We start from the raw sequence: 27,427 nt of genomic DNA, 5'->3' as shown, positions 1-27,427 counted from the left end.
TCTTATCCAGATTCATTATTCTTCCCATCAGCATGTTTGTACTGGTTGTTTATAATTATTTCATGTTTCACAAGTGGTAGCATAATGTCATCCAATGTGTGTCCGGTGGCAAGTGTCAGAATAAAACAGTTGTAAGTTGTTCTGTCCTCAAAGCATGAGCAATATGTACGGTTAATTCCTACAGAGGACTCTTTTCCCTTCATATGCTGTTGAAGAAAGCATGAAAATGATTGCATTAAGCGTATCATAAGCATTATATCACAGGAACTGATTACAAATGATGGTTCAATCACTGAAAGAACTTCTGAATGTAAAAATAAGTTCAATACCAATGTGGTCTCTACAGTTTACCAATAGCAAAGCACACTATTTACAAGAGTCTGTATAAAGCATTGTATCGCAAAGTAATAATGTGTTTGTAATAATAAAGCACAAAGTTTAAAATATCCATTGCCTGTTTGTGTAGACTACACATGCATTCCCTTGATGAAAATAATTATGATAGCCTTAACCTAGATACACAAAGTAGTGGAATATTCTTCAAAAAGAAATGGGTCAGAGAGAGCAGTAAGTCCTCTGCGTCACAACTCATTCACAACAGCGTTTCTGTTTTTAGTCTTCCCTGTAGCAAAGTGTTGATAATGAGAATCGCACCGAGCATTTTTCAACTCGTTAGCGCACTCCCATCTGTTCCTTTCCACCTGGCCACTTACCAGAGAGACAGTGGTGGGATAAAATGAGGGATCGGCGCCCAGGGGGGAAAATCTCAAATGCACGTTTGTGGCGTGAGCCCCTCATTAGATCTCTCTCTGACAGTTTGAAGTATGAGCCAATTATTCTTCACCCGCAACTGCCTGACACTGGGATGTACACTTTTTTTTTTTTTTTTTTTTTTTTAATCGAGATGTACTGGAAGTGTTTTAGTATATGACATATGCACACTGGTGCTTTAGTATGTTTCAAATCAGTGGAGGGGATGAATATGAACAACCGGAGGGGATGAATATGTACAACACACCACACACACACACACACCCCCCCCCCCCGTGAAGCATAGAGATGGGTGTTGGTCAAGTAAGAGTTAAGAAGGCCTGGTCATAAAATACAATGCAGCACCTGTATATCTGGGGCTGTTTCAGGTCAACGAGTCAAAGCATTCCATCACTGAGTTCTCTGTATTTATTAAACACATCATAAAAACTGCTTAACAGATGCTTTATAATTTAAACTTATGTTAAAGAGCACACTCAAATAATAGGTGATGCTGGCTCCAAAAAGTTCTTGTCCGAGTTCAAAGTAACTTGGAAATATCAGCCCACTCAACATAATGAAGTACTGTTAATAGTCCAGAAAACTGATTTCAAACCACTGCATAGTCCACATTTTCAAAGCTACAAAAGGTTTTGATGTCACACAGTTGCCACACAAAACGTGAAGGAATATGAGTAAGTGTTATATGAGCTGTAATACTTGAGGCGGACAATTTAGAAAACTTCTTTAAGCCGTGACAGAATGAGTAAGCCAAAATCGTTCCAAAAACCATCAATGCTGTAAATGATCCTAGACGCAACTTGACAAGTCACGTCTCCATAAACAGTGCTAGTTTTTTTTTTCAGACACACAGACACATCCTCTTGTCAGAATACAGCTGGTGGCTGACGGACAGACATCCCCAGAGTGGCCACCTAGTCTGCATAATACATCAAGACATAATGCATAATGCAGAGATGCTTATGCTTATCACAATGCTTATGACATTGCAATGTTCAAACTCTATCCAGAAAGGCAAGAATAAGCTTGCTTTTATACTTCTGACCCATTATGTACTGAGAATATAAAAGATACCTCTCTTACATTCAGGTTTACACAATGATGTATATCAGAAAACTATACAGTACAACTGTTTGAACACTAAACACCACAATTTGTCACCTAACATTCAACTCTCAGATGCAGATAAGAAAATTATTAAAGCTGCACTAGGAGACTCTGCATGTTGGCGGCTCCAAATGGCAGCAGAGAGGAAACCGTTGGAAAAATCTGAACTTCAATACCCAGAAATCTGGCGATGCGACGTCAGTAAGCTGCACACGGCACGCTCATGTTTTCCAATCTGCCCGTCTGTGATGCGATGGGACCAGAGATTTCTTGTTGGTGAGTCCAGCTTTCTCTGGATGGAGCGCTCACTCACTGCTGTTTAGGGGACAGCTTGTATTTTTAGATTTCTCACTTCCTGTGGGGGGAGAAGTAAACATACCCGAAACCAGAAATTCATTTGGGCAAATGTGGTGAATATACAGGGACTCAAATAGGGGGAATGGGACACTCTGAGATCTAGTTTTGATGAGACGGGTGTATTTTTACACATAAAAACTATTAAATGTTGCCTAGTGCAGCTTTAAGCTGAATAGTCAAAAAGCAATTATATCTATGATCATTCAGGTCCAGATAAAGATGTCAACTGAAATCTTATCTTATCTTAATAGGCTACAGAGTAATCATTGTCCAGTGGTAGATGGGCAGTTACGAATAAATAGTTCAGTTCATCCATTGTTCATCCACTTGAAGAGGTGTACAACTGTCAATCCAACATCTACGTTATTGCAGCTTGCCTTTCCATTTCCTTTGTCAGTAGTGAAAAACCTCCTCTGACCTAATTCCTCAGGGGTTAACTGTCCAAAGAGTTTTAAACGGGGTCAGTGTGGCGTCGACGACAAGTCAAAGGTTCGACTTCGGTCCACTATTGACTGGGATGGCCCTGAGTTCAGTCCGCATGCACAGGTACTCTCCGATTACAGCCATCAAAGCCATGCAGGCTACATTGACGAGCCACCAGGACAGAGCAGCTGGAAGATGAGCATTATAGATCCAGCAGCCGATCATGTGGAAGAAATGCACGGTGACGGTGAAGTCCAGGCACTGCTTCCCTCGACGGATGAAGAACCACAGACCGAGCGCGCTGATGGAGCAATGACACAGATAGGCAACATTATCTGGCATGCTGTAACCACACTAATTTAGTTTTCAGACAAGGTGGTTGTAGATACAAAGATAACCTTTCAAAAGATTACATCATATGATGCTAGAGCAATAGGATTTTAGTCAGAGGTGTCATGGCTCTTTAGCCATGCAGAGAGAAAAGTGAAACGGAGAAACAACAAAAACACCATTTCTTACCAGGTAAGAGAGTTCAAGATGAATGCCATCATTGAGAGCCTGCCCTGCACTGTTGCAAATCCAAGGTTCTGCAGATGTAGAGCCAGGATTTAAGTACCATTAAGCTGGTGTACAAACTTGGCACAAAGAAAGGAGATTACACAAATACAGTTGACCATATGACTTACTTCATAGCTGAAGATCTGGTCCAGTGACCGATTCGTTTGTACAAGGCTGTCCACTCCAGCCAACCACAGACCCAAGAAGCTGTAGTAGATGCACTGCATTAGCACAATCTGAGACACAATAAGGACTGGGTCCCAGATGTAGCTACGGAAGTGACTGGCCATTGTAGTCTGTGCGTTACACTTAGAGGCCCAAAGAAAGATGTTAACAGCTGGCCTCTGCAGTTACTAGCTGGCCCCTCCAGTGTGAAGTGTGTATGCCTTCAGAATCTGAAACATAAAACAGACGTCACATTTAATGAAAAGGCATAAACATACTATATTTTATTTCTTGAGTTTTGCCTCTTGGCCCAAGAGCTTCATTATGTAAACATATCACAATAGCAGCGCGATTTCAGCTTTTAATTACTCTGAAACTGATGTAACACCCCTGCAATACCCACGAATACAGTGCATTACAAACTCAGCCTGTGCATCTTATTGTCATGCACCATTTACGAGAGCTTTATAAATGTTCCACGTGGGATGTTTAAATAATGTGTAAAATAACTGAAAAGAATAACTTAGCGCTAATTATTTATCTATAGCTATAACTACGGAAGTGCTACAACTGAATTCTGAGCGACGTAGCTAAGTGCACGGGATGCTTGAAAGGAGCGGAGGACGAAACAGGCCCTTCTCACTGTTAACATGTAATATAGTACTTCCATTATTACCACCCTTATGAAATATGGAGTACAGTGTTAGCTCTGTATAGTTATTGAAACGTAATGTCAACAGCAATCACTATAGGACTCGGAGCACACTGGCTAACGTTAGCGTTAGACAACAGCTAACCTAGCTAGTAGCTATCCACTGTTTGAGGATGGCGAAGGCTAATCAGCCATACAACTCTAGCTTTGTAGCATCCCCTTTACCCACATCTCTACTAGCCTATTTGCATAGCTACATAGAAATGTCTGATTACATTACAACAGCCGGACAATCTCGTGGAAGACCATTATCCAAAGCTTGCTGTGACAACCTCGATTCAGGAGAAATAAAAAAAAATACAAGAAACAAGGTCTTTACATTGATTAAGGTCGCGGCAACAGCAACATCATCAAAGTTCCTTGACAACAATACGGAAGTCCGCCGTATAACCGCGATGGGTCTAAATTAGCAAGATTGTTTTCTTTAGGACTAACAGGCAAGCGGTTTCATCCAAACATCGAAGCAGTAAAACGGAGAGAAAGTAACCCGTGGAATAATCCGAGGTTCTAGGGAGCCGCTTCTAGTCCCTTCAATAGTTTACTGTTTTCAGCCTACTATACCTTCTAACAGTAAGCCTTGCCAAAACAAGCGAGTAATCACAACGATTCTTCTTCCCTGAATTCTATGGTGTATCGACCAACTTAGAATGTGCATAGCGCCACCTGCTGTACCGGAGTGTGCAGCACCACAGGTAAATAGTTCTAAAAGGATTGTTACCTCCGTTTCGGTGCCGTTTGATTGTTTGTTTGTTTGTTTGTTTGTTTGTTTGTTTGTTTGTTTGTTTGTTAGCAGGATTACGGAAAAACTACTCTCCCGATTTTCATGAAACTTCGTGGAAGGGTGTAGCATGGGCCAAGGAAGAACCCATTACATTTTGGAGCGGATCCGGATCCGACTCACGAACAAGCAATAATAGCACGAACCTTGACGGAGGTCTGCGCTCTCCGAGTGCCCTTCTAGTTTATATTGTCTTACCTAATCAAAGCCCAAAGGAAAAAAAAAACGTGTACACTCCCAGATCTTGTCACCCACGGACTGGAACACCATATGAAGATGTACAAATTCCATCCCCGCCCAACTTCATAAATCTTTTCAAATGTATTTTTCTTAATCCACGTAGTTTCGCAGTAGAGCGCAGACCCATAAAAAGGTGCAAACCAACGGTCCAAAGTCAAAATAAGTACCGGTAATCATGAAGGTTGCACACTTCTCTCCATATGAAAATATTCATTTTAGATCACCAACATGTTTCGGCATATGCCTTCATGACACCCTGAAGAAGGCATAATGCCGAAACATGTTGGTGATTTCATCTTCTTTTATTCTATGTTCTTCAGCAAGATAATTAGGCTACCACACTAGGCTTGTGTATACTTTCAAATTGCTTTAATCACAGCGATTGACCCGGATAGCAAATTTAAGTTGTCACAGTTGATTTTTAAAGTAAAATACCACCCAACCGAAACGATGGGACTTTGGGTCTCAATATGCGTTCTTGTGTGTTCTACCTTGACCAAAAATGACCGTTCCTGGACGGTATTGTTGGGATTACCTCATATCATATTGTATCAAATGTCATGGCCATGTTCAGAGGGGCGGAGACTCGTACAGAAAAGTTAGTGATTACATCCGCCACAACCACTTTTGCCTTCATCGCCAAACTTCAGAGATCTGCGTTCAGGTAGAGCGATTCTGTACTTTCTTCGGCCACTGGTTTGGGATCCGACACCCGTGGGTGCAGGTGCAGGATGCCACTGGGGATTTTATAATATATTCTGCTGACAGCTCGCTGGTTTGCAAGAGTTTTGACTGTGCGGTTGTTGTTGTGCGCTCGCGACCACTTGAAAGCGGTTAGGGGCTTCACTTTTCCTGGACTGACCTCTGACCCAGTTCTTCTTCTTCTTCTTCTTCTTCGATTTCGGCAGTTTAGACCTTACGAGGCGTAATGCTGCCAACCACAGTTCATTAAAAGAAAACAAATTAAACTATTAGACCCTCTGATACAAGCCCGTTAAAAGCAAAAAGTTTAGAACCCTCCTCTCCAGCAGTTGATGTTCATCATGTCGACCAAGCAAAGTTTTTTTATTAGGAAATTCCCAGCTCTTCAACCTCTTTGAATAGTTCCACTTTTTGTTTTGCATATTTTTTGCAGACCAAAAGAATATGAGATACTGTCTCGAGGAGACCACAGTCATAAAGACCATCAGGATGTTTTCCTCCCAGCTTCAGTCCACTATTTAGAGCACAATGCCCCAATCTTAGCCTGGCAAGCCGGACTGAGTCTCCTCTCTTAGCCCCATGGATGTGTATGAGTGATAATGCCTCTCCCTTCTCTCCGAGCTCCAAATGTTTTGCCATTCCTTTAGAAGATCTTTTATTCTGCTGTGGTATTCTACTGGGCTTAATAGCAGGGCAATGTCTGTTTTCCTTTTCTAATAGCTTTTTACAAGTTGATCTACTCTTTCGTTTCCTGTAACTCCCATAAGGCCTGGGACCCATATGAACCCCACCATGCGGCCCATTTTTCCTATTCTGAGAAAGCAAATTATGATTTCATTCACAAGTTCAGGGCGAGTCCTGATAGCACAGTTCTTTAAAGACATCTGCCAAATCAATGCACAGAACCACACAAGGTAATATAGCTTCCTCAACCCACCATAATTCCCATAATGCCATTAACTCAGAGGTAAAAACAGACACTCCGTTGGGGAGACGCATACTCTGATGGATTTCAAGAACAGGCACTGAAAATCCAAAACCAGATTTATCTAGCCTGATACTCAGACTGAATGGCCATTTCGTCACTACTCCATCATTCATTCATTATTATCTCTGAATCACTCGACAAAGTCTGAAAAGTGGGCAGGACGTGATTCAGGAGTCTGCATGGAACCAGGATCAGCTTTACCACTTTCAGGATCCATGGATCCATGGATCCATGCGTGTAAATCAGAATGCAAGACCTCAAATTTTGCTGGATATATTTCTCAGTGACTTGACCTGGATTTTCTACTGCTTCTTTGAGCCTGTCAAGGAGAGCTGGATCAATTTCTGGTTCTGCCGATAAGCAATAAGGAATCAGAGGCCAGGATATCTGCATTACATGTACAATAGTGGATTAATTCAAGTTCAAAGCTACAGCCCTAATAATTATAATAATAATTCCTCTTCTCCTTCCCTAAAAATTCTGATTAAGATGAAAAACAGCATTGATGAAGAAGTAAACAACCTCAGAACTACTAACTAACCAGGGACAATGAGGCACCATCAGAGACACCTTGAAAATAACACTGTCTTTTTGCTTAGTTGGCCTATTGTAACTGCAGATGATTACTTCTGTCTAGGAGCAACATCCTATCACCTTGATTTCATCACACTCTGTCACTGTAAACTGTTGTTTGACTGCAGAACAGCCTGAAACTCTCTCTATTGTTACTACAACACAGTTTGCAGTTGGCTGCAACCATTTGGTCCAGAGTATAAATGACTTCCCTGTTCCATTATTCTCTGAGTAGCTTACTTTCTCAGACCCACTCTGTGTCTGTAAGCTGTATACTAGTATACTATTAAACACTCCACTCCAGCAAACTATGAACTAAAACGATTTTGAGCGATTTCCTCAACAATTCCCACATCTCATTAATCAGACACTCAGACGTTTTGATCATAACCGCAAAGTTTTATCCAGTAGTGTAGTCCTAACTTTATGTGTCTTAGCTACAATGTAACCTGCTAAGACTCACCTGGAAAAAGCCACATTCACCAGGACTTGGCTAATAATATAATGGTTGCACTATCTTCTGTCTTTCTTCTGACACATTACTGGGCAGTGAAGCTTGCAAGGCAAAGGTTAATCTCTAACAGAGCTGCAAGCTTTTACTAGACAAATCTTGCCAGGCATAGTGTGCAGTTCCACCTTTGGATCAATTTTAACTTTTTTAATTTTTAACTCTTGACACCTGATTTTACCTGTGTTTTTTTAGGGTGGGCTGACAGACCATGAGTGTGACAGCACTACGGAAACTCATAGAGATGAGTATGATATCGGGTGTCAACATATATGGGAATTTGGCACATTTACGCCACTCAGTGGGTAAGAATTCTGCTTGTTTTCCATTGTGTTTTTCTAATGGATTATGTTTATGTTCAATCTAATTTGACTCAAAGTGAAACTGCTTTTATAATTCTGCAAGTCATCCTCTTCTGCTGTTCTTACATGAAGCTGCTGTTTTGATGTACTGGAACATCTGAGATAATAAATATTTATCGTTTTGCTCATAACCGCTGATATTACAGGAGTGAAGTAATCCCATGAATCACTTTTCTAAACTGAAGTAGTTTATAAAGTCTGAGGATTGCCCTAGTAACACACATACAGGCACACTGTAACTCCACAGCATGATGTAAACACACACGCACAGACACCTCAGCCCTGCTCTCCAGCACCAGTGGTGTTGGGTTGGTGGATGCATTTGCCATTAATGATTACCTGTAGTATATATTTAGTTATTTGTGTGTTTTTTTGTACGCACTCGTTTATTCTGTTGACTGTGGCAACTTTATGGTTAGTGAAGGACTAGGTGCCAGTCAGACAAGAGAGTGCTCATGTGTATCTCTGGTACAGACCAGCTGTTTTCACATTGCTATGCTTACTGACCTGCCTTTGTGGCTACTTTTACCATTACTGTGCTGTCTGCTGTTACAGGTAAAACGATCACTATAACACATGACCCTGAACTCCCCCTCAACCCAAGTGTCACCCTCCTTCCATCTGGCTGCAGATACAGATCCTGGATCTGTTTAATAAATAACTCACACTACTTAATTATTGTCTTAGTAATGCCAACATGTCTGCATGTGCCGTGGACGGTGCCGCTATATTCCTGTGCTTCCATTACATTGGAGCACAATAAAGTGTCTGTCTGTCTTGGTAATGCCATCTTGTACTTTGCTTTTGTGTGTTTCTTTCAGTAATCATATCAGTCAGACATACAATTTATTCACAGTATTTTATTTGTACAATGTCGGGACCACATCCATTAATCCTTTCTATCATTTCCATGTGCATCCACTGTCTGTCCACTGTGTGGTACCATCGAGTCCCCACATGCATGTTAACTCCTAACCCTGCAACAGGAGGGGCTCCTCACAAAATCCTTAACACAGAGAAAAACAAATATAAAAGCAAATTAATTCAGTGAAATATAATACATTAAAATAAAAAATAAATTTGCCTAAAAACAACTCGGAAAAAGCTAAACTTGCAGTTTTAGATTTTCAAATTTCAAATTTTTATGGGAAGTTTCAGATTGAGTCGCTTTTAATGGATCACAACTGGAGGTGCTCTTGATTTTCCCTGAAAAACTAAATCCTTCTACTCAACATGTTTCTATCATTTGAATAGGGGTTTTCTAGTATTCTTCACTTACCACTGTACAGGATCTGATGCAACTATCCTTGAGGTTTCATAATTTGGGGATAAGCACCTGTAGAAACCCGGCTTGGGTGTTGAAGGATAGCTGGGTGGGTGAAAGCAGGTCTGTCATTGGGGCGAGGGTGGAAGTAACTAATTACATTTACTCACATTACTGTAATTGAGTAGCTGTTGTGTCAGCAAAGAATAGTTATCTGTTTTTACACATTTTGTAGTTTCTATTTTTTTACAACTAAAAGAATCTAGCTTGAACTCTGTCCTCATTGCATGGGAAAGATCACATCTAACAATCTTCTCTTTTCTAAAAAGTAACTCGGTAACATTTACTCTGATTACATTTTACTTTTACTTAAGTAAAATATCAGCAAAGTAATAGTACTTCTACTTGAGTAGGACATTCTAGTACTCTTTCCACCACTGCATTGTGGTCAGCAGATGGGCGCTTCCCATCATCACCAGAAGACTCCACAGACAGTTCAGCCGTCCCAGAACCAGCCTCCTTAATCCCCTATCAGCACTGACTAGACCTGTGCTCACCTACAGTGACCTCAGAAAGTATTCATCCCTGTTGAATTTTGTGGTGTTGCAGCCTGAATTTAAAATGGATTCAACTGAGATTTTTATGCTTTTATGCTTGCTCCTAATTAAAGCCATTTTGAATTCAGGGTGCAACACCACAAAATTCAGAGAAATGTCAAGGGGGTTTAATCCTCTCTGAAGGCACTGTACATCACACTTACATTACACCTACACTTAGGCTCACACTTAGCCCGCAGCATCTCCCTAAATCATTCCCATCCTCACTATCAATGTCAGTAACAGTAGGCTAATGGGAGGACTGGCCCTCCTGGCTTGAAATGGCCCGCTCAATAGTTCACAAACCAGAGTGCAGCACCAGTCTACACAGAGACGGCTGACACATCTCACTTCAAACAGCCCAGTCAGCAGTACGGAAACGGCATTGTATTAGAAAATAATGGCCAGAACTATGTAAAAAATGAATTACACCAATAACTGGTTACCATAGCTATGCCATCATATCATAAATTGATAAACGTAAAAAGAATTTAAAACAGAGTTTATATAGTATAGTATAGCAGAGTTTTCAGAATTACCAAGGGCCTGGTCAGCACAGGAAAGCAAAGAGTAAAATCTATTACCGTCAATAGAAACATAAAATTTGAATAAATGTTTTGATCAGTGAACAATTCCTCTCTTGGATCTGTATGTCTTCTGATACTTCACATCAAATCTGATACTACATTTGAAATCCACTAAAATCTATAACTGTTTAAAGAGCTTAACATCACCAGTATGTTCCTCTTCTGACCTCAGATGCGGTGCGGTTGGGGAGCAGCTGCAGGCCGGCCCCGCTGCTGACAGCCTCACTTGCTCGTGCGATGATAGACGATCAGATCAGCATCACCGGGCGCTCCCTGCCCCCCCACTGGCCGGTCACGGCGTGCGCACGGATGCACAGCGAGGACGGAGACCTGTGGGAGGCGTTCTCCCACTACAGCACAAACCAGAACGGTGTTGTCGACTGTGAGTCACACTGATGTCTGTAGTATATTCATTGTTAGGGAGTAATGGATTACATGTAATGCTATTGTCATTTTATTACCAAAAATTGACAACAGTAATTTGTCATAAGTGTCTCACATCTCTGACATTTTGATATTTTACAAATAAATAGCTACACAGTTACATCTAAATACTAAAGGGAGATTTGAGCCACTAGAGAGAGCAAGTATGTGTGAATCTCTACAAAAATTCAATGCCAGGACTTTACACATGACTGATGTCTTTCATTTTAACATGGCCATTTATCCGCCTGAAGTTTAATAAAGTGTTTGTAGGGTGCAGTTGCTATTTAATCATGGTTGTAAATGATGATAACAATTGTCAATTTAACAGAGTACATTAGCCGAGTGAAATTTTAAGCAGGCTGTTGGTAATCTTGTGTTTCAGGTTGTGTTTCTTGTCCTTCTGTCTCTCTGTCCCCACAATAGTGTCCCTGGATCATTCGGTCGGGGGTTCATATGTAGGCTGTGAGCCAATGGGACTGTTCTGGGGACTGCAGCCTGCTCCTGGGGCAAGAGAGGGTTTGAGGTAGGTAATAAACATGCATACTGAGAGACTGTGTTCAGATCTGATCTCTCTGGGAGAATTCAAACCTGTGGTGAAAAGCTTAGAGGTCGACTCCATAAGTTGCTGCTGTTTTGCGTGACTAAATGTCTTGGCTTGGACTGCTTGTTCGTATGGACTTTATGGACTTGAAGGACTTCAACTGATCTCTTTTGTTATAAGCTATTGTTATTTTTATTTGATGTTTTTATGCTTTATATTGTTTTATGTTGTGTGTGTGTGTGTGTGTGTGTGTGTGTGTGTGTAAGATTTATGTCTGTCATTGATGCTGCTTTTCTTGCTCCCCCTCTTGTAAAAGAGATCTTGTATCTCATTTAGGCTTTCCTGGTTAAATAATGGTTAAATAAAAAGTTAAATCTATCATTTGTGTCAACAAGCTCAACTGTTGTTACACAGTTACACACTAATCAGTACAGTTGAACATTATGTATTCATACTGTAGATCCTGGCATTTTAAATCAATTGTTTTCAACAGGCTGAGGAAAAAAAACACTGAGACTCCATACGTAGTGCAGGTGTCCTTACTGGAGGGCCACGTGTCGCCCAGTGAGAGCTTCAGAGAGGGGCAGGGCAGAGAGCTGGCTGCCTTGACTGTGGAGCGCTGGTACATGGCACCAGGCGTCAGGAGAATAGAGATTCGCCAGAATGGAATTGTGGGGACGTTATTCTTACCCACCGGTGAAGTATTCATTGACTTACAAAAAGAGGTGATTTAATTTGAAGATTGCCACTGAAAGGTGGAGATGCTAACTGGCTGTGTTCCTCTGCGCTGCCCTCCAGGCCCGGGCCCCTTCCCCGCCATGCTGGACCTGTGGGGGATGGGTGGAGGACTGGTCGAGTACCGCTCCGCCCTGTTTGCATCCAGAGGCTTCGCCAGTCTTTCCCTTGCCTACTTTGGGCACAAAGACCTACCCGGCCCACTCGACCGCATCAATGTTGGCGATGACTATTTCAAGGTAAAATGAGTGCAGTCTTCAGTTTGTCCTGCTGTTTATTTCTTTCTGCAGCATGAACATGTCTCACTTTCATTTAAAACAAACTCACATTCTACTAAATCATGTTGTCGTTCCCTCAAAATATCCCATTTGTTCTGTGCGGACAGTCAGCGTTCCACCTACTTCAAGACCATCCTCAGGTCTGTGCGGACAGAATTGGGATCATAGGTCTCTCCTTTGGAGTCTACCTGTCTCTGCGAATTGCCACGCAGATGGACGTCAAAGTAAGTCATTCAATCTCAATGAACTGTTTTCTGGACCTATGATCACTACACACATTGTGAAATTGCACATTTTAATTTGGAATGAATAGGTCTAAAAATGACTGTACTGACATAGAAAGGTGATTGTGAAAGTCATTAGGTTTGATAGAGCTTAACAAACATAGCATGAAATACCTGAGATTGACATTCACAATGTATGTTCTTCTTTTCAGCCAACCTGTGTGATTTGTGTCAATGGTCCAGTGGGAAATGTCAACAAGGTCACAGATACTGATGGCAGGACTGAAAACTTTATTGGGTAGTAGTAATCACTGATGGAAATTAAAGATGCTACCTCTAGTATTTTATTATTAATGCATCACTGTGAATTTATTGCTTGGATCCAGTCTTGTTAGTTGCTTGTTTTTCTTTTCAAATTCATTCATTAACCACATGACTATGAATGTAATGGTTCAGGGAATCAACAGGGGTTTCTTCTAAAGAGGCAGTTGAGTTGTGTAGCCTGTGTCTACTGTATGTTCCCACATGATTAAAGCTATACTTTGCGGTTTGCTGATTTGCCGCCTGTTTCAGGAAAGCAGGCCCAAAGACAGCTCTGTCAGGGTTTGAACTGATAAATTCAAAATGGTGTTTGCAATTAACAAGCAAATGTGAGTGAAAACAAGAACAAGTAATTCATAGGGATGGATCCAGGCAAGTGAAATTCCTTGTAATGTCACATCATTAGTTGTTATGACACATGCCAATGCTAACAGAAAATGACTATTGCATTACAAAAAATAGCACCACAATCACAGAATTTCTTGAATATCATGGAATTGTGAAATCATAGAATATCAGGGAGTTTAACAAATGTGTCACTTTACAGGAATCAGCAGAGCAATTTAGTTCACCAGGGCCTGGGTGAGCTAAAAAAAAAAGGTTTATTAAAAGTACTATTTAAAACTTTAGTCCTGCTGATAATTATGTTTTTTCTCTAGCAGTAAGGTTTTAAAATGTTTTTGATTTTTGTGCATCTTAAATGATGAGTAAGCTATGGCTAGTCTCTGTAAGGAAAACCAGACTCGTATCTCTTAAGAACATTAGTGAGCTGAAAAACAGCATCAACATCCCAGGAGGGAGGACAGATCTGAAGGCCATGCATTGACCATAGTTATAGAAAGAGACAATTATCATTTTAGCTCAAATCCTGCATTACATTCATACTACTACACTAGCCTGTGGCTTCTACTTTAGTCTAACTATCTAACAGAATAATAATTAAGTTATTCTAATGATCTAATGGAGTGACCCAGTGAAAAATTGTGCTGACTTGTCTGGAATATAACCTAGGCTATCAGTTTGCAATCTAATCGACACTGTTCAGCTGAATCCCAAATAGTAAATGTGTATTTCTGAGGGTATTTTCAAAGATTTTCTTGAAAGACTGTGCTGACATACTCAAAAACAGTATCAGTTACAGTTTCCTGTGTTGTGTTGTTGTTGCTTTCAGTTACCAGAAATATTGGAGCTTTGACGAACAGGGCTATGTCAGTTTCAAAGACGTCTCCTTGCCCGCTAACTTCACCCCTGAGAACAAAGTTAAGGTAATGTGACGGACCTAAGAGCCTCTCTGCCCCCCACCATACACACACACAACAAAAATTTCCATGCAGTTGAATATTGCAATTTTATATCAATGAAACAAGTTGTGTTCCAGGATGATCTTGTGTGTTTTTGCAGCTGGAGAACCTTTCCTGCCCGTTACTGTACGTTGTGGGTGAAGACGACCTGAGCTGTGCAAGTATAGAGAACGCAAACCAGGTAGACTAACCAGGTTTCACTTTCCTTTTTCACAAGGCATTGAAAGCACTGATGGTAATGCTGGTTAAATATTCAAAGCAAACCATAGGCTACCTTTATCACCAAACTGGCTAGAATTATATTTTACAGTGATTTATGATTTGTATCCTTGTTCGTTCAGTTTGCCGAGCATTTGACTTGTCCTGATTTCACAAACTTTATGCTTTAAACTCGGATATACAGTTAGTAGTTCTTGCTGCTCTGATGGCCTGTGTGTTGGTCATCAGATCGACGAGACCCTGAAGGCTGTAGGGAGAGCCCAGCTGTTCACCCGCCTGTCGTACCCGGGCGCCGGTCACCTGATTGAGCCGCCTTACTCACCCAATGCAAGAGCCTCCCTGTGGAGCGTCAAACCAAAGAAATGTAAACCTCTTCCCAGCACTGCATTCTTAGTTTACCCAGATCCTGTCACATTTTAACTGTGAGACCCTCCATGAAAACGAAGTCATAATAACATAGTGTGTGTTTCTTATGCCCGCCTGTCTTGTCGTCCTTGTAGTCATCACTCTCTGGGGAGGTCACCTCGCGCCCCACGCCGCCGCTCAGGAAGACGCCTGGAAGAAGATGCTGGGTTTTATGGAAAGTAATCTGTGTGGGTGAGGTGATGTGGAACCAGGCTTCGAGACAGAAAACACCATTTCGTAAATTTCACTGTGAAATGCAGGAATCTTCCAAGTCCTGATATCTGTATCCATGTATGCTGATATGCATTTTTGTGAGCAGGTACGTCTTTTTTACAGGCAAAAGACTTGAATTAAAAAAATAATGTATTGTTTACTCACAGATTAATTTACGCCAATTCATGCATTGTCTTTGTTGATACATTTTGTTTTATACACCAAGCCTTAATGGTGATAATTGATAGACAAACCCCTCACTCCTCTACAGTCTACATTTAGCAATCAGCTATCGAGTAAATCTAGTAGATTTGAATTACAATCTTCTCAGACAACTTGCAAGTAGCAAAGGGGTTCTGGCACAATACGGTAATAATGATAGCTCATATACACAAGAGATAGCACTTAAGCAAAACAGACGCTCTTTTTAAGTATTCCTCAGATTTTTAATGTGTACATGTGGAAACTAATGCTGATGGTAACTGGGGACGAAGAGGTCGTGGCATGCTGATGTGACCATGGCAATTAGGGCAATGAACTCCTGGAAGTCGATCTCCAGGTCTCCGTTCTGGTCCAGGTCTGCAAACAGCTCATCCAGAGTCTCATTCTCCTGGATGTTCTGTTCGGCATAAGTGGAACAGTTGTAGCTGATTGACAAGCCATTGAAAAACAACACACTCTTCAAAGGAATGTGTCACTTTATACGCATCCAAGTGTCTGCACACATTTGTGTTACTTTACAACACAACATGCGTTAATAGTGACACATTGTTATCCCAAACTAGACATGCACATGCTGAAAATGACACATCCTGTTTATGAGTGCACATAAGTTGTTTTTATGAATTCATGCAAGATCCCATGAGCATGCCATTTTTTTTTTTTTGACACATTCAGATCCACAACTTAGGCCTACCATTATGAAGTGATTCATCTCGTTGTTGATAAGATCTTTCAGCTCTGCTTTCTTCAGCTTGCACTTGTGACCGGAGTATTTGTGGAACACGCGGATGATGGTGACCATAGCGCTCTCTAGGTCTGACATGCTTTGCTCCGACTTCTGTAACAAACATGGCTATTTTAGTCATTCAAATCAATTCAAATCAATTCCCAATGTATGATCAAATTGTTTAGCTCTATTCTCTTAAATTACCATGTACAGCAGGCATATACTTACTATCAGGCTATAGTAACGATAAAATGAAGAATTGTGTAAGAATAGATTTTCAACCACTTATCACTTATAACCATAATGAAAATACATGCAGTTATTATCACACAACAGTGAGGTTTTTTACCTGCATTTGGAGAAACTCCTCTTTCTCGTGTGCGACGTGTGTGTGAGGACGAAGTAACTGAGACTGATCGCTCCTCCGGCAGTATGTTGACTGCCTCGCCCAGTACTGTTAACATTAAAACTATATTGATCAACCACACGAGGTTCTTCATTGCCCACACTGTGATGCTTAATGCATGCCTAATGGATACTAGTGGTCAAGGGCTTGACTGAAAACCATTTGCTCCTAAAATGTGTCATTCGACTGCGATCAAGTTTCTCCATTTCCCCTGTTTTGTGTGTGTTGTCGTGCATGTGAACCTCACCATGAATGGATTTTGTCCCATTTAATGTGGAAAGCAGACACACTTCCCATTATTGTTTAGAATATTACAGTGTCTGAGAGGGCCCAGAGCGATTATCGGCGGTAATGGGTACATTTTCTTTTAGAATTGTTTAGTTTCTTTGTGTTTAGAATTGATAAGTACCATAGAATAAAGATAGAAGACATTTCAGTATAAAAAAAATCAATCAAACTTTCTGTGGGTTCAGATTCTGTCTTGATGACACAACAGGGTCAAGTTTTCTGTATATCTCTGGTTCCTGCCTTCGGGAGATTTGTTCATCTTCACAGAATTGATTGGACTATCAAAAGCAATAGGAGTAACATGAATGAATAATTGAACTGTGTGGTATTCCACTTTAAGGCAAACTATAGTAGTTCACTCCAAAATGTCAGTTGAAACTCCATTGAGTTTTGTCGGACCACCAAACACACATTTAGACCCTGTAGTTCTCCCAAACTATTGAAGTTAACAAGGCCAAAAAAAAAAAGCCTAAAATGTCCATCAGTGTCTTCAAACAGCTCGTGCAGCATAATCCAAGTGTTTTGTAGCCAAACAGTCGCACTGTTGGTCCAAAGGTCCAATATCACGTGCAAACTCATGTACAAACTTCTCATGTACAAACTTCAGTGGAGTTTTGACTGACATGGGGGTGAGTAGATGGTGACTGATTTGTCATTTGGGGGGTGAACTCTTTCTTTAAACTTACTCAACAGACATAAAGTCAGGGTTACTCAGTTACCAGACTATTGTTACCTACAGTGAAATCTGACACTGGGCTAATGATGCTCTTAATGTAATGTAACACTAAATAGACCAGAAATAGCATTTTAACTAGTTCCTCCCTGTCAAATGGCCCAAATAATGTCTAGTGTACACTTTCTTATCAATGACTACCATTAGGTAACTGAAAAGCTATGGGTAGCCTACAGACTGTGAGGTTTGCCTCAAATGCATTTTCTTTACTAATGCTGAGCCATGCAACCTCTGTTTCCCATTAGTTTGCATATTTGCTATCTGAGGTTATGCAGGCGGAGGTGCTGAGGTTGCCATTTCAAATGTGGCTCCGCTGTTAAAAGTAAAGAGCTTTAAAGGATTTAAACCTTTGTATTTAAATGACCTCTTTATAAAAAGTGGTTATAATATAGCAGCAGCCAATGCTGGGTGCTCACTCAAACACAAACACAATGTCAGCCTTAAATTGTATGCCCAATACATAAAAACTACACAGAACGCTGTGCACTGCAGAGGTGTCTGTTTCCCCTATCAGTTCAATTCAATTCAATTCAATCCAATTCAAAAGAGCTTTAGTGATTTTTTTATAACATTACCAAAGCATGAAACAAAATAGATGACAATAAACATATCAACAGTCTACGAATATAGTGTCTCTCTTTCATTCTGTTGATTTGTTTACTGTAGTTGTGAAATTTAAGTCTTACACTGATTCACATCATGTGTTTTTCTCATATTTATATCACCCTAGTAGACTTCAAACTACAGAACACAAACCGTGTCCCATACGGTTCAATCCATAGTAACGATTAAAAGTATTGAAGACCACACACTTTTCTCTTGTAAAAGTATTTATGGGACTATATTAACAAAGTGTGCAGTTCTCAGCACTTTATTCTATTTTGTGGACTGACGACCTTATAGAGTGCATCTCTTCTCAGTTTTAATCAATCTATAGTACTCAACATTTTCTCTTCATTACAGGACAGGGAGGATTATCAACACTAAACACATTGGGTTTCTGAGTCTATTGCAATATACCAATGAATGCCCATTGTGTAACAACATGTAGTCAAATAGAACTATTACATATTTACAGTCTGTGGCCTGCTCATAGGAAGCCTTCTTTTGAGCACAAACTAAATGACCATCAACATTTTACGGTTTACAGTTGAGAAAGTCATTATCTACAAATCATGTCTGTTCTTTGTTGAGCAGTATCTACTCAATAAAAGGAAGGAAAAAATATAGGAATTATATTTTTGTAAAAATTTAACTCTTTTTGACACCTTAGCTGCGATTTTTCACGAAACTCCCACAATCCTCTTCTCTCATTAATAACCGATCCTACTCTGTGACTACACGGATTACCGGTATGACTGATATTTGCACTTTTACAGTGTGTTTTGAAAGTATTTTAGGTAGGTGGCTTGCAAAACCAGCTGCGTGGGACCGCACGGAATGTGTGTGTCCCCTTTCCTTTACCTTATTCGACGTATGTACCTTGCCCACTCGTCCTTACCCGCCTGACTCAACCTTGTATTTGTCAGCCTTGATCTGAGAAACCGTCCGCCCTTCCGATAGGAAACTCGTGCTGACGTCATGAAACCAAGAGCAGGCAGATCCCAGTTTTAAGTAAGGGCTTTAACGTTACTGTACCACGGTACATCGTCAACTGGCACGCCTATTTACTAAATTATCCGCGTTTGGTCACTTCAGAAAGGTAAACACAGCTTCCCGAGAGAAACACAGACGAACGGCGGCGTACGAAAGGACAATAAGCAGCGTGTAACCTAGCTTTTGGTAAGGTTTCAGTCATTTCACGACTCTTACATTTCTCTTAGGTCCGTGCTCCGACGTTTAAATTCCTCTGCTTTGATGTTTTCACCAAATTAGCCCATGAACCCTGTTCCTTGGGATATTATAATCAGCATGGAATCACCACTGACAAGACTAATAGGCGTTAGAAGTCAGGACAACTAATGTAATGTTATTTACATTTCATGAAGGCCTGTATGCCCATCCCTAGCAAACATTTACTATAACATTCCTATAATATAGCGTGACTGTGACACTCAATAGTGATTTTATAGTGACCTTATTGTGCTTTATGGTGTTTTTATCTCTTATGGTATCGTTATAATACCCCTATGAGGACTTATAGTTTTGGTGTGATATTTGCATAACGTTAGTTTCTTTCTAAAAATGTATTTTGGGATTCACTACAGTGCTTTTCTGTAACGTTAAGGGATTGAAGACTGCAAATCTGTCAGGCGCCCCTTTGTCTTTACCAGAGAGACATTGTGCTGTTTTACATGCAAAGACTCAAAGCCACATCCCTCACAGTCTTTTTTCAGAAATGCCCTATTTTCGTTCTGAGGCTATAATTAGCTAAGTACGTCTCTGAAACTGTGACCTGCCACACCTCTCTCTCTTCTCTTCTCTCTCTCTCACTTCTCTCTCTTCTCTCTTTTCTCTCTTCTCTTATCTCTGTCTCTCTTCTCTTATCTCCTATCTCTCTCTCTCTCTCTCTCTCTCTCTCTCTCTCTCTCTCACTTCTCTCTCTTCTCTCTTTTCTCTCTTGTCTTATCTCTGTCTCTCTTCTCTTCTCTCTTATCTCTCTCTCTCTCACTTCTCTCTTCTCTCTCTCTTCTCTCTTTTCTCTCTTCTCTTATCTCTTATCTCTCTCTCCTCTCATCTCTTATCTCTTCTCTCTCTCACTTCTCTCTCTTCTCTCTCACTCTTCTCTTTTCTCTCTTCTCTCTTATCTCTCTCTCCCTCTCCCTCTCTCTCTCTCTCTCTCTCTCTCTCCCCCTCCATCTCACACATATGTTGCCCCCCCCCCTCACTGTTTTGAGAAAAGTCCCTGTTCCTCTCTTGGTTTTAGGCATGGCTGATCTGCTGAGGCTGCTGCTGCGGGTGGCGGAGAAAGCAGCTAATGTGGCTCGGGTCTGCAGGCAGGAGGCTCCGCTCTTTCAGCTGCTCGTGCAAGAGAAAACCGGAGACGACAAAAACAAGAAGTTCGTCCAGGACTTCAAGACTCTCGCTGATGTGGTGATCCAGGAGATGATCCGCCATGATGTGGGAGCTCAGGTAGGTCGACTTAACAAGGAGGAGTTAATGGGAATGTGTTTGTAGGGAATATTGTGTAATTCTTTAATGTGGAATGTCTGTTGGATTTTAATCATCTCCTGCTCTTCTCTTTTGTCCAGTTCCCTGAAATGATTGGCTTCATACACGGAGAGGAGTCCAACAAGTTTGAAAATGGGCTTGGTAATTACTTTGTATTATACTTTGAGCTCTATATGTATTTGGGCAGCAAAGCAATGCTAGCTGGTGTCTCCCCATACTCTCTTTATTTTGGATGTGAACTGCCTGCTTTAATTTGAGGCCATCTTCAGTCATATGCACAGCCACAGTATTTGGATAGGTTAGGATTATATTCACTGAAGTAGTCATCTCTAGTTTGTAATCAAATATTCTTACTAATGACTTCTAGATGCCTGAAACACACAACCATCATCAGACTTTTATTATTTTATTTTCAGATGCATAGGTCGGGTTAAATGGCAGCATGTAAGCAAGAGTCAAAGTTATCAATCTAGCTTCAAATCTCCAGGCTCCTGCAGCAGTTTCACAATCGGTTACATACAATTTAAAAACTCGAGCAGTTTTTCTCCCTAATAATTTTTCTATTGACCACTACAGGAAAGTAAGAAGGGAGAAAACAAATTGCTCAAGTCATACATCCCAGTCTTGAAGCTATGCAGCAGACGCATGATGTTTCAACACTGGATTGATGACATGACTACAGCTGACTCAGAGAGAAACTGAAAAGGAGAACCGGACAATAAGCTATATAAAGAATCTGGTGATATCTGTTGGCTGCCAACATATAGCAGCCATTGTCCATTAATAATTTGTGACTACATAAGAAAAAATACTTTATTATTGAATGTTTATAGCCTTAAGTCTTCCAAATACACTAGAAGGGCTGTAGTTGTTTATCTCTTCATTAAATATGGCTGAAAATACCCTTGAATAAGAGCTAAAGATCTGCACTTGAACCTCATTGTCATGGTGTCATTTTACCTCCTTTAATAAGAATATAGAGCCGAAACATCAGTGTGTCGCTGTCTAAATATTTATGGAGCACATTATAGAAAACATCTAACACAAGTCATCTACGCTCTGTCGCAAATATGCAAAATCGAATGAAGACTTGATGCCTGTTTCTCTCTCTCTGCATCACCCAGGAGAGAGTGTGACGGTCACAGTGTGTGTGACAGAGGAGCAGACCGCTGCACTGTTGGCCTCAGTGTTGGACGGTGACGACACAGCGGCATCTCTCCTGGCTCGAGCCATTCACCAAGACCCAGCCACCATAGAGACAGGCACCGAGGGTCTGAGCGTGCCCCTCAGCCCCTCTGAGCTCGGCATCTGGATCGACCCCATCGGTAAAAGGCTCCTTATTCTCCTCTCAGCTGCAATGGATTTATCTTTGATTTCATTCCAGCACACTGTGGGTTCAGCATTGGGTATCAGTGTCAGACCTCATTTGGAAATGTATTTGTCTCTGTGGTTTTTAATGAAGATGCCACCAGCCAGTACATTGACGGTCGCGAGGAGGTGTTGGAGGAGGGCCACCTGTCTCCGTCCGGTCTGCACTGTGCTCTGGTTCTGATCGGGGTTTACCTTCGCAGCACAGGAGAGCCGGTCATGGGCGTCATCAACCAGCCGTTCAACTACAAAGATCCAGCAGGTGGTGGGTGAGTAAAAAAAAGCAGCATGTGGCTGTCACACAGAAACATTTCATCATCTGTGACTGCCCCCAGGAATGATGTCATACTGTCTTAATCATACAGAAGTGTTTTGCAGTGAGCTTCTCAACATTAGTCTTGAAGTGAATTTCGCATTTGTCATGGTTCTGAATAATAATAATAATTTACTGGCTGGTATTTTGGTAAAAATCCTGTATTTTCTGACACTGGTAAGCTAGTCCCCAGCAAAGCTTGTTGAATATTTAGTTAATCCTTCCATGCTAAATCAATATTTGCCATTGGCTAAAAAAAATAAAAAAAATAATTGAAATTCAAACCAGGGATTCGCTTTAAAGGATTAATGATAATCAAATAATTTCTATGTGCATTTAAATGTATCTATATTAGCTATGTGGGAATTCAGCTGTGCTAAAGTAAAGAAGCAGCAAGTTTTCTCCCTCAAATGCTTTGCTGTAACTCAACTGGAGGACAGATAAGGAGAAGAAGAGGAAGAAGAAGAAACTTTACAGTTTAGATAGTGCTTTACAGGAAACTATTAAAGAAATACATGAATCAACTGATCTATCCCTATATCTCTATGTATGTGTGCATCAGTATATGCACTGTATGTACGCATTATCGCTCTATCTGTATCTACATCTATCTCTGCATCTCTTTCTCTGTCTCTATCTCTCTCCTCTGAACAAAATTTGAAAATGTTCAACTCAACTCGCCACTGATTACCATTTGCGTTCATGTGCTCAACACAGCTGGACAGGGAAGCATTTCTGGGGCGTGTCGTATGGAGGAGTCAACTCCTGCTCCATCTCCCGACCCAAAGACAGACCTGATGGGAGTAAAGGGGGAGGAGGGCTGTCGGTGGTGCTGAGCTCCAGTGAGAAGCAGGTAGTGAAGGAGGCCCTGGTCCCGCTGTGCGGCCCAGACAAGCTGATGTACGCCTCCGGAGCCGGCTACAAGATCCTGTGCGTCATTCAGGGTCTGGCTGACGTCTACGTCCTCTCAGAGGGGAGCACCTTCAAGTGGGACTCCTGCGCCCCTCACGCCCTGCTCCGGGCCCTCGGAGGGGGCGTGGTGGACCTAACCAAGTGTCTACAATCCGGTGCCGGGACAGAGGGTCACCGGGCAGAACTGGTCTATCACCAGCCCCACACCGAGAGTCAAGGGGCAGACCGCTGGGCCAACCAGGGCGGCCTGGTGGCGTATCTAGACTGTACGCTGCTCCACTCTGTTATAGGGGGGCTGAAAGGCAAACTCTAGTTGAAGAGGTGGAAGTAATGAGCACAGGCTGAAGTAGCTACTGTTGCTTATATGATGATATTCATATTTTCTATTTTGGGGGAAGGAGAGTTGGAGAGCGGTTGGGTTGGGTTGAGGTATTTTTATTATCAACAATGCTGTTCCATTTTTATCATAGATATATATGCAATTGTAAATACGAGAAGATAAACATCAGACCAGGGGCCTGTCTCACGAAGCAACATTAGTGGGTTAGCGAGATAACTTTGGGCTTTACCTGGCGTGGTGGCTCACTTTATAGTGGGGTACATCACCATGGTAACTGAGGCTGCAGCGCTAACCTGCTCCGGAGCAGGTTATGTTCAGGCTATCAGATCCAAACATATAAAAAGCCAATCACCTCTCTGGAAAAAATGGCATCACCACTCCTAGGGGATCCTGTGGCCCTGGGTGCACAGATATTAAAGACCAAACATTTTTTCTTTCCCTGATAATTTATTGGATCAGAGATATAATACATGTTTGTAGCATTTCCAGGCCATTTGTCCACTCTGGCTATAAAAGAGGGATTCTGTCAAATAGCAGGAAGCTTACATGCCCACTGTGCCTTAATGACAGGACAGTGATAAGCCTATTTATTTACGCATTACACCATCTGTAATTTTCCTCCAGCAATCCTCTCTAGTCTTGGCAGCAGCAGCAGTGTTACTTTTCACTGTTACAATGTTGTTGTATTGCTCATATTTAGGCCTATTCATCATAACAGTTTGTTGTTCTTGAGAGGAACATAAATGTTAATAATTTACTTTTCCCCCATACGTCCCACTTTTACAGTCGGCAGCATGTTAACATAACCCCACAGCTGTTCATAGTCTAGTTTATTGCTTTTATTGTTTTATTATTTTTTTATTGTGTATTTTTATATCCTGTATATGTACTTGTATACTGTTTCATTTTCCCTGCTGAATCATTTTACTTTTGCTCCAGGGTGATCAATAGTGCTGTGGAGTTGTCCATGTTGATTGGCTATTTGTTACAAGTAGTCCAGGAAGCCAGAATTGATATAGTTTGTTTTTGTGCAGCCAGCTATCGCAAAGAGACCCTGACTATGTTGAACGTGCTTTGTGAGACAGACCCATGGGCCAAATAATATTTGCAAATACTGTTTAGCCTGTATATTACCAGATGGGTGGGGCTTGCCACATAGGAGTTTAGACAATCACAATGAAGAGAGTCAATTTTATTATAGATTTCTAAGACTGACAACTGTGACTGACAGCAGCTGTGGTGAACGTCACCCATCTGGTCGACTCCTCCACGCAGGTTAAAACAAACAAAGATTTACTTGTGAATACTCCTTAGCCCAGGCCTGGTAAACATTTATTAAACAATGCTAAGCTTTGTAACAGTTTCTCTCCATGTTACATAAAGGAAGGTTATCAGAGTAGTGAGAAGGAAGTGGAGCACTCACTGCTGGACAGCTGAGGCTTGCCTCACTGCCAGAGATAAGGCAATGCGGCATGGTAAGACTGCTTTGGACCGGTCTGAAGGAGTTTTGCTGAACCTACAAGAATATTGTTCGATGAACCATTTTAAATTCTAATGAGTGAAACCACAAGTGTCTCGCCTCTAACCTAACCTCTAGTGGGGTATAAATGAGGCAAGTGAGTGAATAAGACTCAAATCAACCAGTGTCCAGGAATCTGCACCTCTCTGAAACAACTCCTTTTAAGGAGCAGAGACATGGACATGCCCTGCCCTCTTTCCATGGCCATAGCGCCATTAGTTAATAAGGTCAGAGAAGGGAAAAGCCATATGAGGTAAAACAATGACTCAGAGAACCTTTTTCAACGTGGGTTTACAGTAAAATGAAACATTAAGGCAATCTGAAGGAATAGGACCTATGCAGGCTAACAGGCTCCTCCTGAGGGCAACAATAAGGATTCTTATCAGGATGTTTGCTGTGTACATATAGTGTGTGACCTTACTTTCCTAGTCATTGTATATGTTTAAAATGGTATAAGTATATGCATCATTAAATAGCTGAGAAATCATCCCTTGTGATGTGTACTGAGCAAAAAACAAAACAAAAGTTGTGCATATAGGAAATCATCTTTATTTTGAAAACCAGAGTAAGCGGGGGAAAGAAACCCAACGGTGAAATTTTAAAACTGTTTGCCAACCAGGCAACTCACCCCCTATTCCCTAACAAAATGGTACATGTACTTTAAGTGTCCTGCACATTAAACCCTGATGATTGTCAGATTTTTTGCAATACTTCTGCATATTCTGTTCAAACTTCGAAAAGAAAACAAAACTGGGGGGTGTTGGCTCTTCCACTGAGTTAATCTTCTTGGACTTGCTTACAACTGCTACCTTAACCAAACAGCACTGAACATTCTCAAGTCAAAGCGGACATATATGGAAAGCACTGCATTCTGCCTAAAAAAAGTTAAAACTAGGGGTCCACAGCTTGGATACGAACTCCACAGCTTGGATGGAATTGAGGCCTAATCGAAACCCTGAAATGGACAAACAAAGCCAATCATAGCCAATATTACACAGTATTTGAAAATTACACAAGTCATTGAAAAAAAAACAAAAAAAACAAATCAAATGTACCAAATGTGTAATATTTTTGATTTTGAATGTCTCAAAGTAATTTGTAACTGTGCATTTATACTGTTTGGCCTCCTTTAGTATTAAGTGGCTACCACTTACATCCATTTTCCTACACTGCCACTGACCAGCAACATTAATCTGAATTTAAATCTGTCCCTTCATTTTAGCCATCATAGTCCTATAGTGGCTCTAATCTTTCATTTCACCAGAACAAACTAAATCTCTGACTATTTTAAGTTTCACTTTCTGTGAAATCCATTTTGAGTCTGTCCATCTTAAATAGTTTAAGACTTTAATCCATGTCCGGGAAACTGGCTGTCAAACATCCAATAAGAAAACAATTTAACAAACGAAGAATAACATTGCAATCTTAACATCCAACTTCAACAAGCTCAAATAATATTTTCAACAAAGGACCACCTCTTCAAGCTACCATACAACCCCTGATGATCCTGCAAAGTAACAAAAAAAACAGCGGACAGAGTTGTGCCAACATGGTGCATTTCAACAAACTTCAAATATAATAAAAATAGCCTTAATCAAATGCCTTATCGCACAGTTATAATCACTATACTCTCAAAAAATGTATCTTCAGATATCAGAGTTGTAAACAGTAACAGTTGGTTTTTGTTAAATTCACTTAGCCTGGAATTGTAATTTCTATGTAAGTACCATATCAAGAACTACGCCAAAACCAGACCCAAAAATCAATGGCTCAACAGAATTCTAGTTTTGTGATTTTTCATGATTCATTATTTGTCACACACAGCATCGCTAGGGAGATAAAAGTGTGAATAAGTTGTTTGCCCTCACCAAGACTTTTTGTAAAGCTGAGACCTTGACATTTTGAATGTTGAACCCCATCCAGATGGCATGGGATGAGTAGGACCTAATCACTCAGTTGCAGTTGGTGGCTTATGGTTTTAATATTACTAAAAGTGCTCAGAGGTTTGACTTGTCACATGACTTAACAGCTATGCATGTTTGAGATGCACACCTGCATGTGTTCATGTGAACAGACTATCAAAGCCAACATCAAATTGTTATGGCACTATGTGGTTAGCTAAAAATTTACTTTG

The 27,427-nt window shown here is 40.9% G+C and overlaps 4 protein-coding genes across 6 annotated transcripts; 2 read left to right on the top strand and 2 right to left on the bottom strand.

Moving 5' to 3' along the window:
• Window positions 1–1,162: 1,162 nt before the first annotated feature.
• On the bottom strand, window positions 1,163–5,764 carry sys1 (SYS1 golgi trafficking protein). 3 transcript variants are annotated; one of them, XM_071910235.2, is made up of 4 exons: window positions 5,647–5,764; window positions 3,345–3,611; window positions 3,178–3,245; window positions 1,163–2,959 (listed from the first exon to the last, which is right to left on the bottom strand). In XM_071910235.2, the coding sequence occupies exons 2-4, from the start codon at window positions 3,504–3,506 to the stop codon at window positions 2,719–2,721; spliced, it is 471 nt and encodes a 156-aa protein (XP_071766336.1). In that variant the 5' UTR covers window positions 3,507–3,611; window positions 5,647–5,764; the 3' UTR covers window positions 1,163–2,718. The 3 variants fall into 3 exon arrangements, with proteins under 3 accessions (XP_071766336.1, XP_071766321.1, XP_071766327.1); XM_071910220.2 differs by lacking the exon at window positions 5,647–5,764 and adding an exon at window positions 4,413–4,688; XM_071910226.2 differs by lacking the exon at window positions 5,647–5,764 and adding an exon at window positions 4,309–4,404.
• LOC139920238 (acyl-coenzyme A thioesterase 1-like) lies at window positions 5,749–15,591 on the top strand. The gene is made up of 12 exons (XM_071910206.2): window positions 5,749–5,775; window positions 8,078–8,187; window positions 10,864–11,073; window positions 11,541–11,640; window positions 12,152–12,354; window positions 12,457–12,632; window positions 12,779–12,895; window positions 13,108–13,193; window positions 14,388–14,481; window positions 14,618–14,698; window positions 14,965–15,100; window positions 15,237–15,591. The coding sequence occupies exons 2-12, from the start codon at window positions 8,094–8,096 to the stop codon at window positions 15,335–15,337; spliced, it is 1,398 nt and encodes a 465-aa protein (XP_071766307.2). The 5' UTR covers window positions 5,749–5,775; window positions 8,078–8,093; the 3' UTR covers window positions 15,338–15,591.
• A 210-nt stretch (window positions 15,592–15,801) lies between these two features.
• Window positions 15,802–19,235, bottom strand: LOC139920266 (protein S100-B-like). Its single transcript, XM_071910244.2, has 4 exons — window positions 19,195–19,235; window positions 16,653–16,757; window positions 16,271–16,414; window positions 15,802–15,973 (listed from the first exon to the last, which is right to left on the bottom strand). Exons 2-4 carry the CDS (start codon window positions 16,656–16,658, stop codon window positions 15,821–15,823), a joined length of 303 nt encoding a protein of 100 aa, XP_071766345.1. The 5' UTR covers window positions 16,659–16,757; window positions 19,195–19,235; the 3' UTR covers window positions 15,802–15,820.
• A 119-nt stretch (window positions 19,236–19,354) lies between these two features.
• inpp1 (inositol polyphosphate-1-phosphatase) lies at window positions 19,355–26,003 on the top strand. The gene is made up of 6 exons (XM_071910878.2): window positions 19,355–19,512; window positions 20,597–20,802; window positions 20,922–20,982; window positions 21,966–22,166; window positions 22,304–22,478; window positions 23,240–26,003. The coding sequence occupies exons 2-6, from the start codon at window positions 20,599–20,601 to the stop codon at window positions 23,745–23,747; spliced, it is 1,149 nt and encodes a 382-aa protein (XP_071766979.1). The 5' UTR covers window positions 19,355–19,512; window positions 20,597–20,598; the 3' UTR covers window positions 23,748–26,003.
• Window positions 26,004–27,427: the final 1,424 nt, after the last annotated feature.

Source organism: Centroberyx gerrardi, chromosome 5, assembly GCF_048128805.1.
Source record: "Centroberyx gerrardi isolate f3 chromosome 5, fCenGer3.hap1.cur.20231027, whole genome shotgun sequence".
Lineage (NCBI taxonomy): Eukaryota > Metazoa > Chordata > Actinopteri > Beryciformes > Berycidae > Centroberyx > Centroberyx gerrardi.
This window is presented reverse-complemented; position numbering and strand designations above follow the sequence as displayed.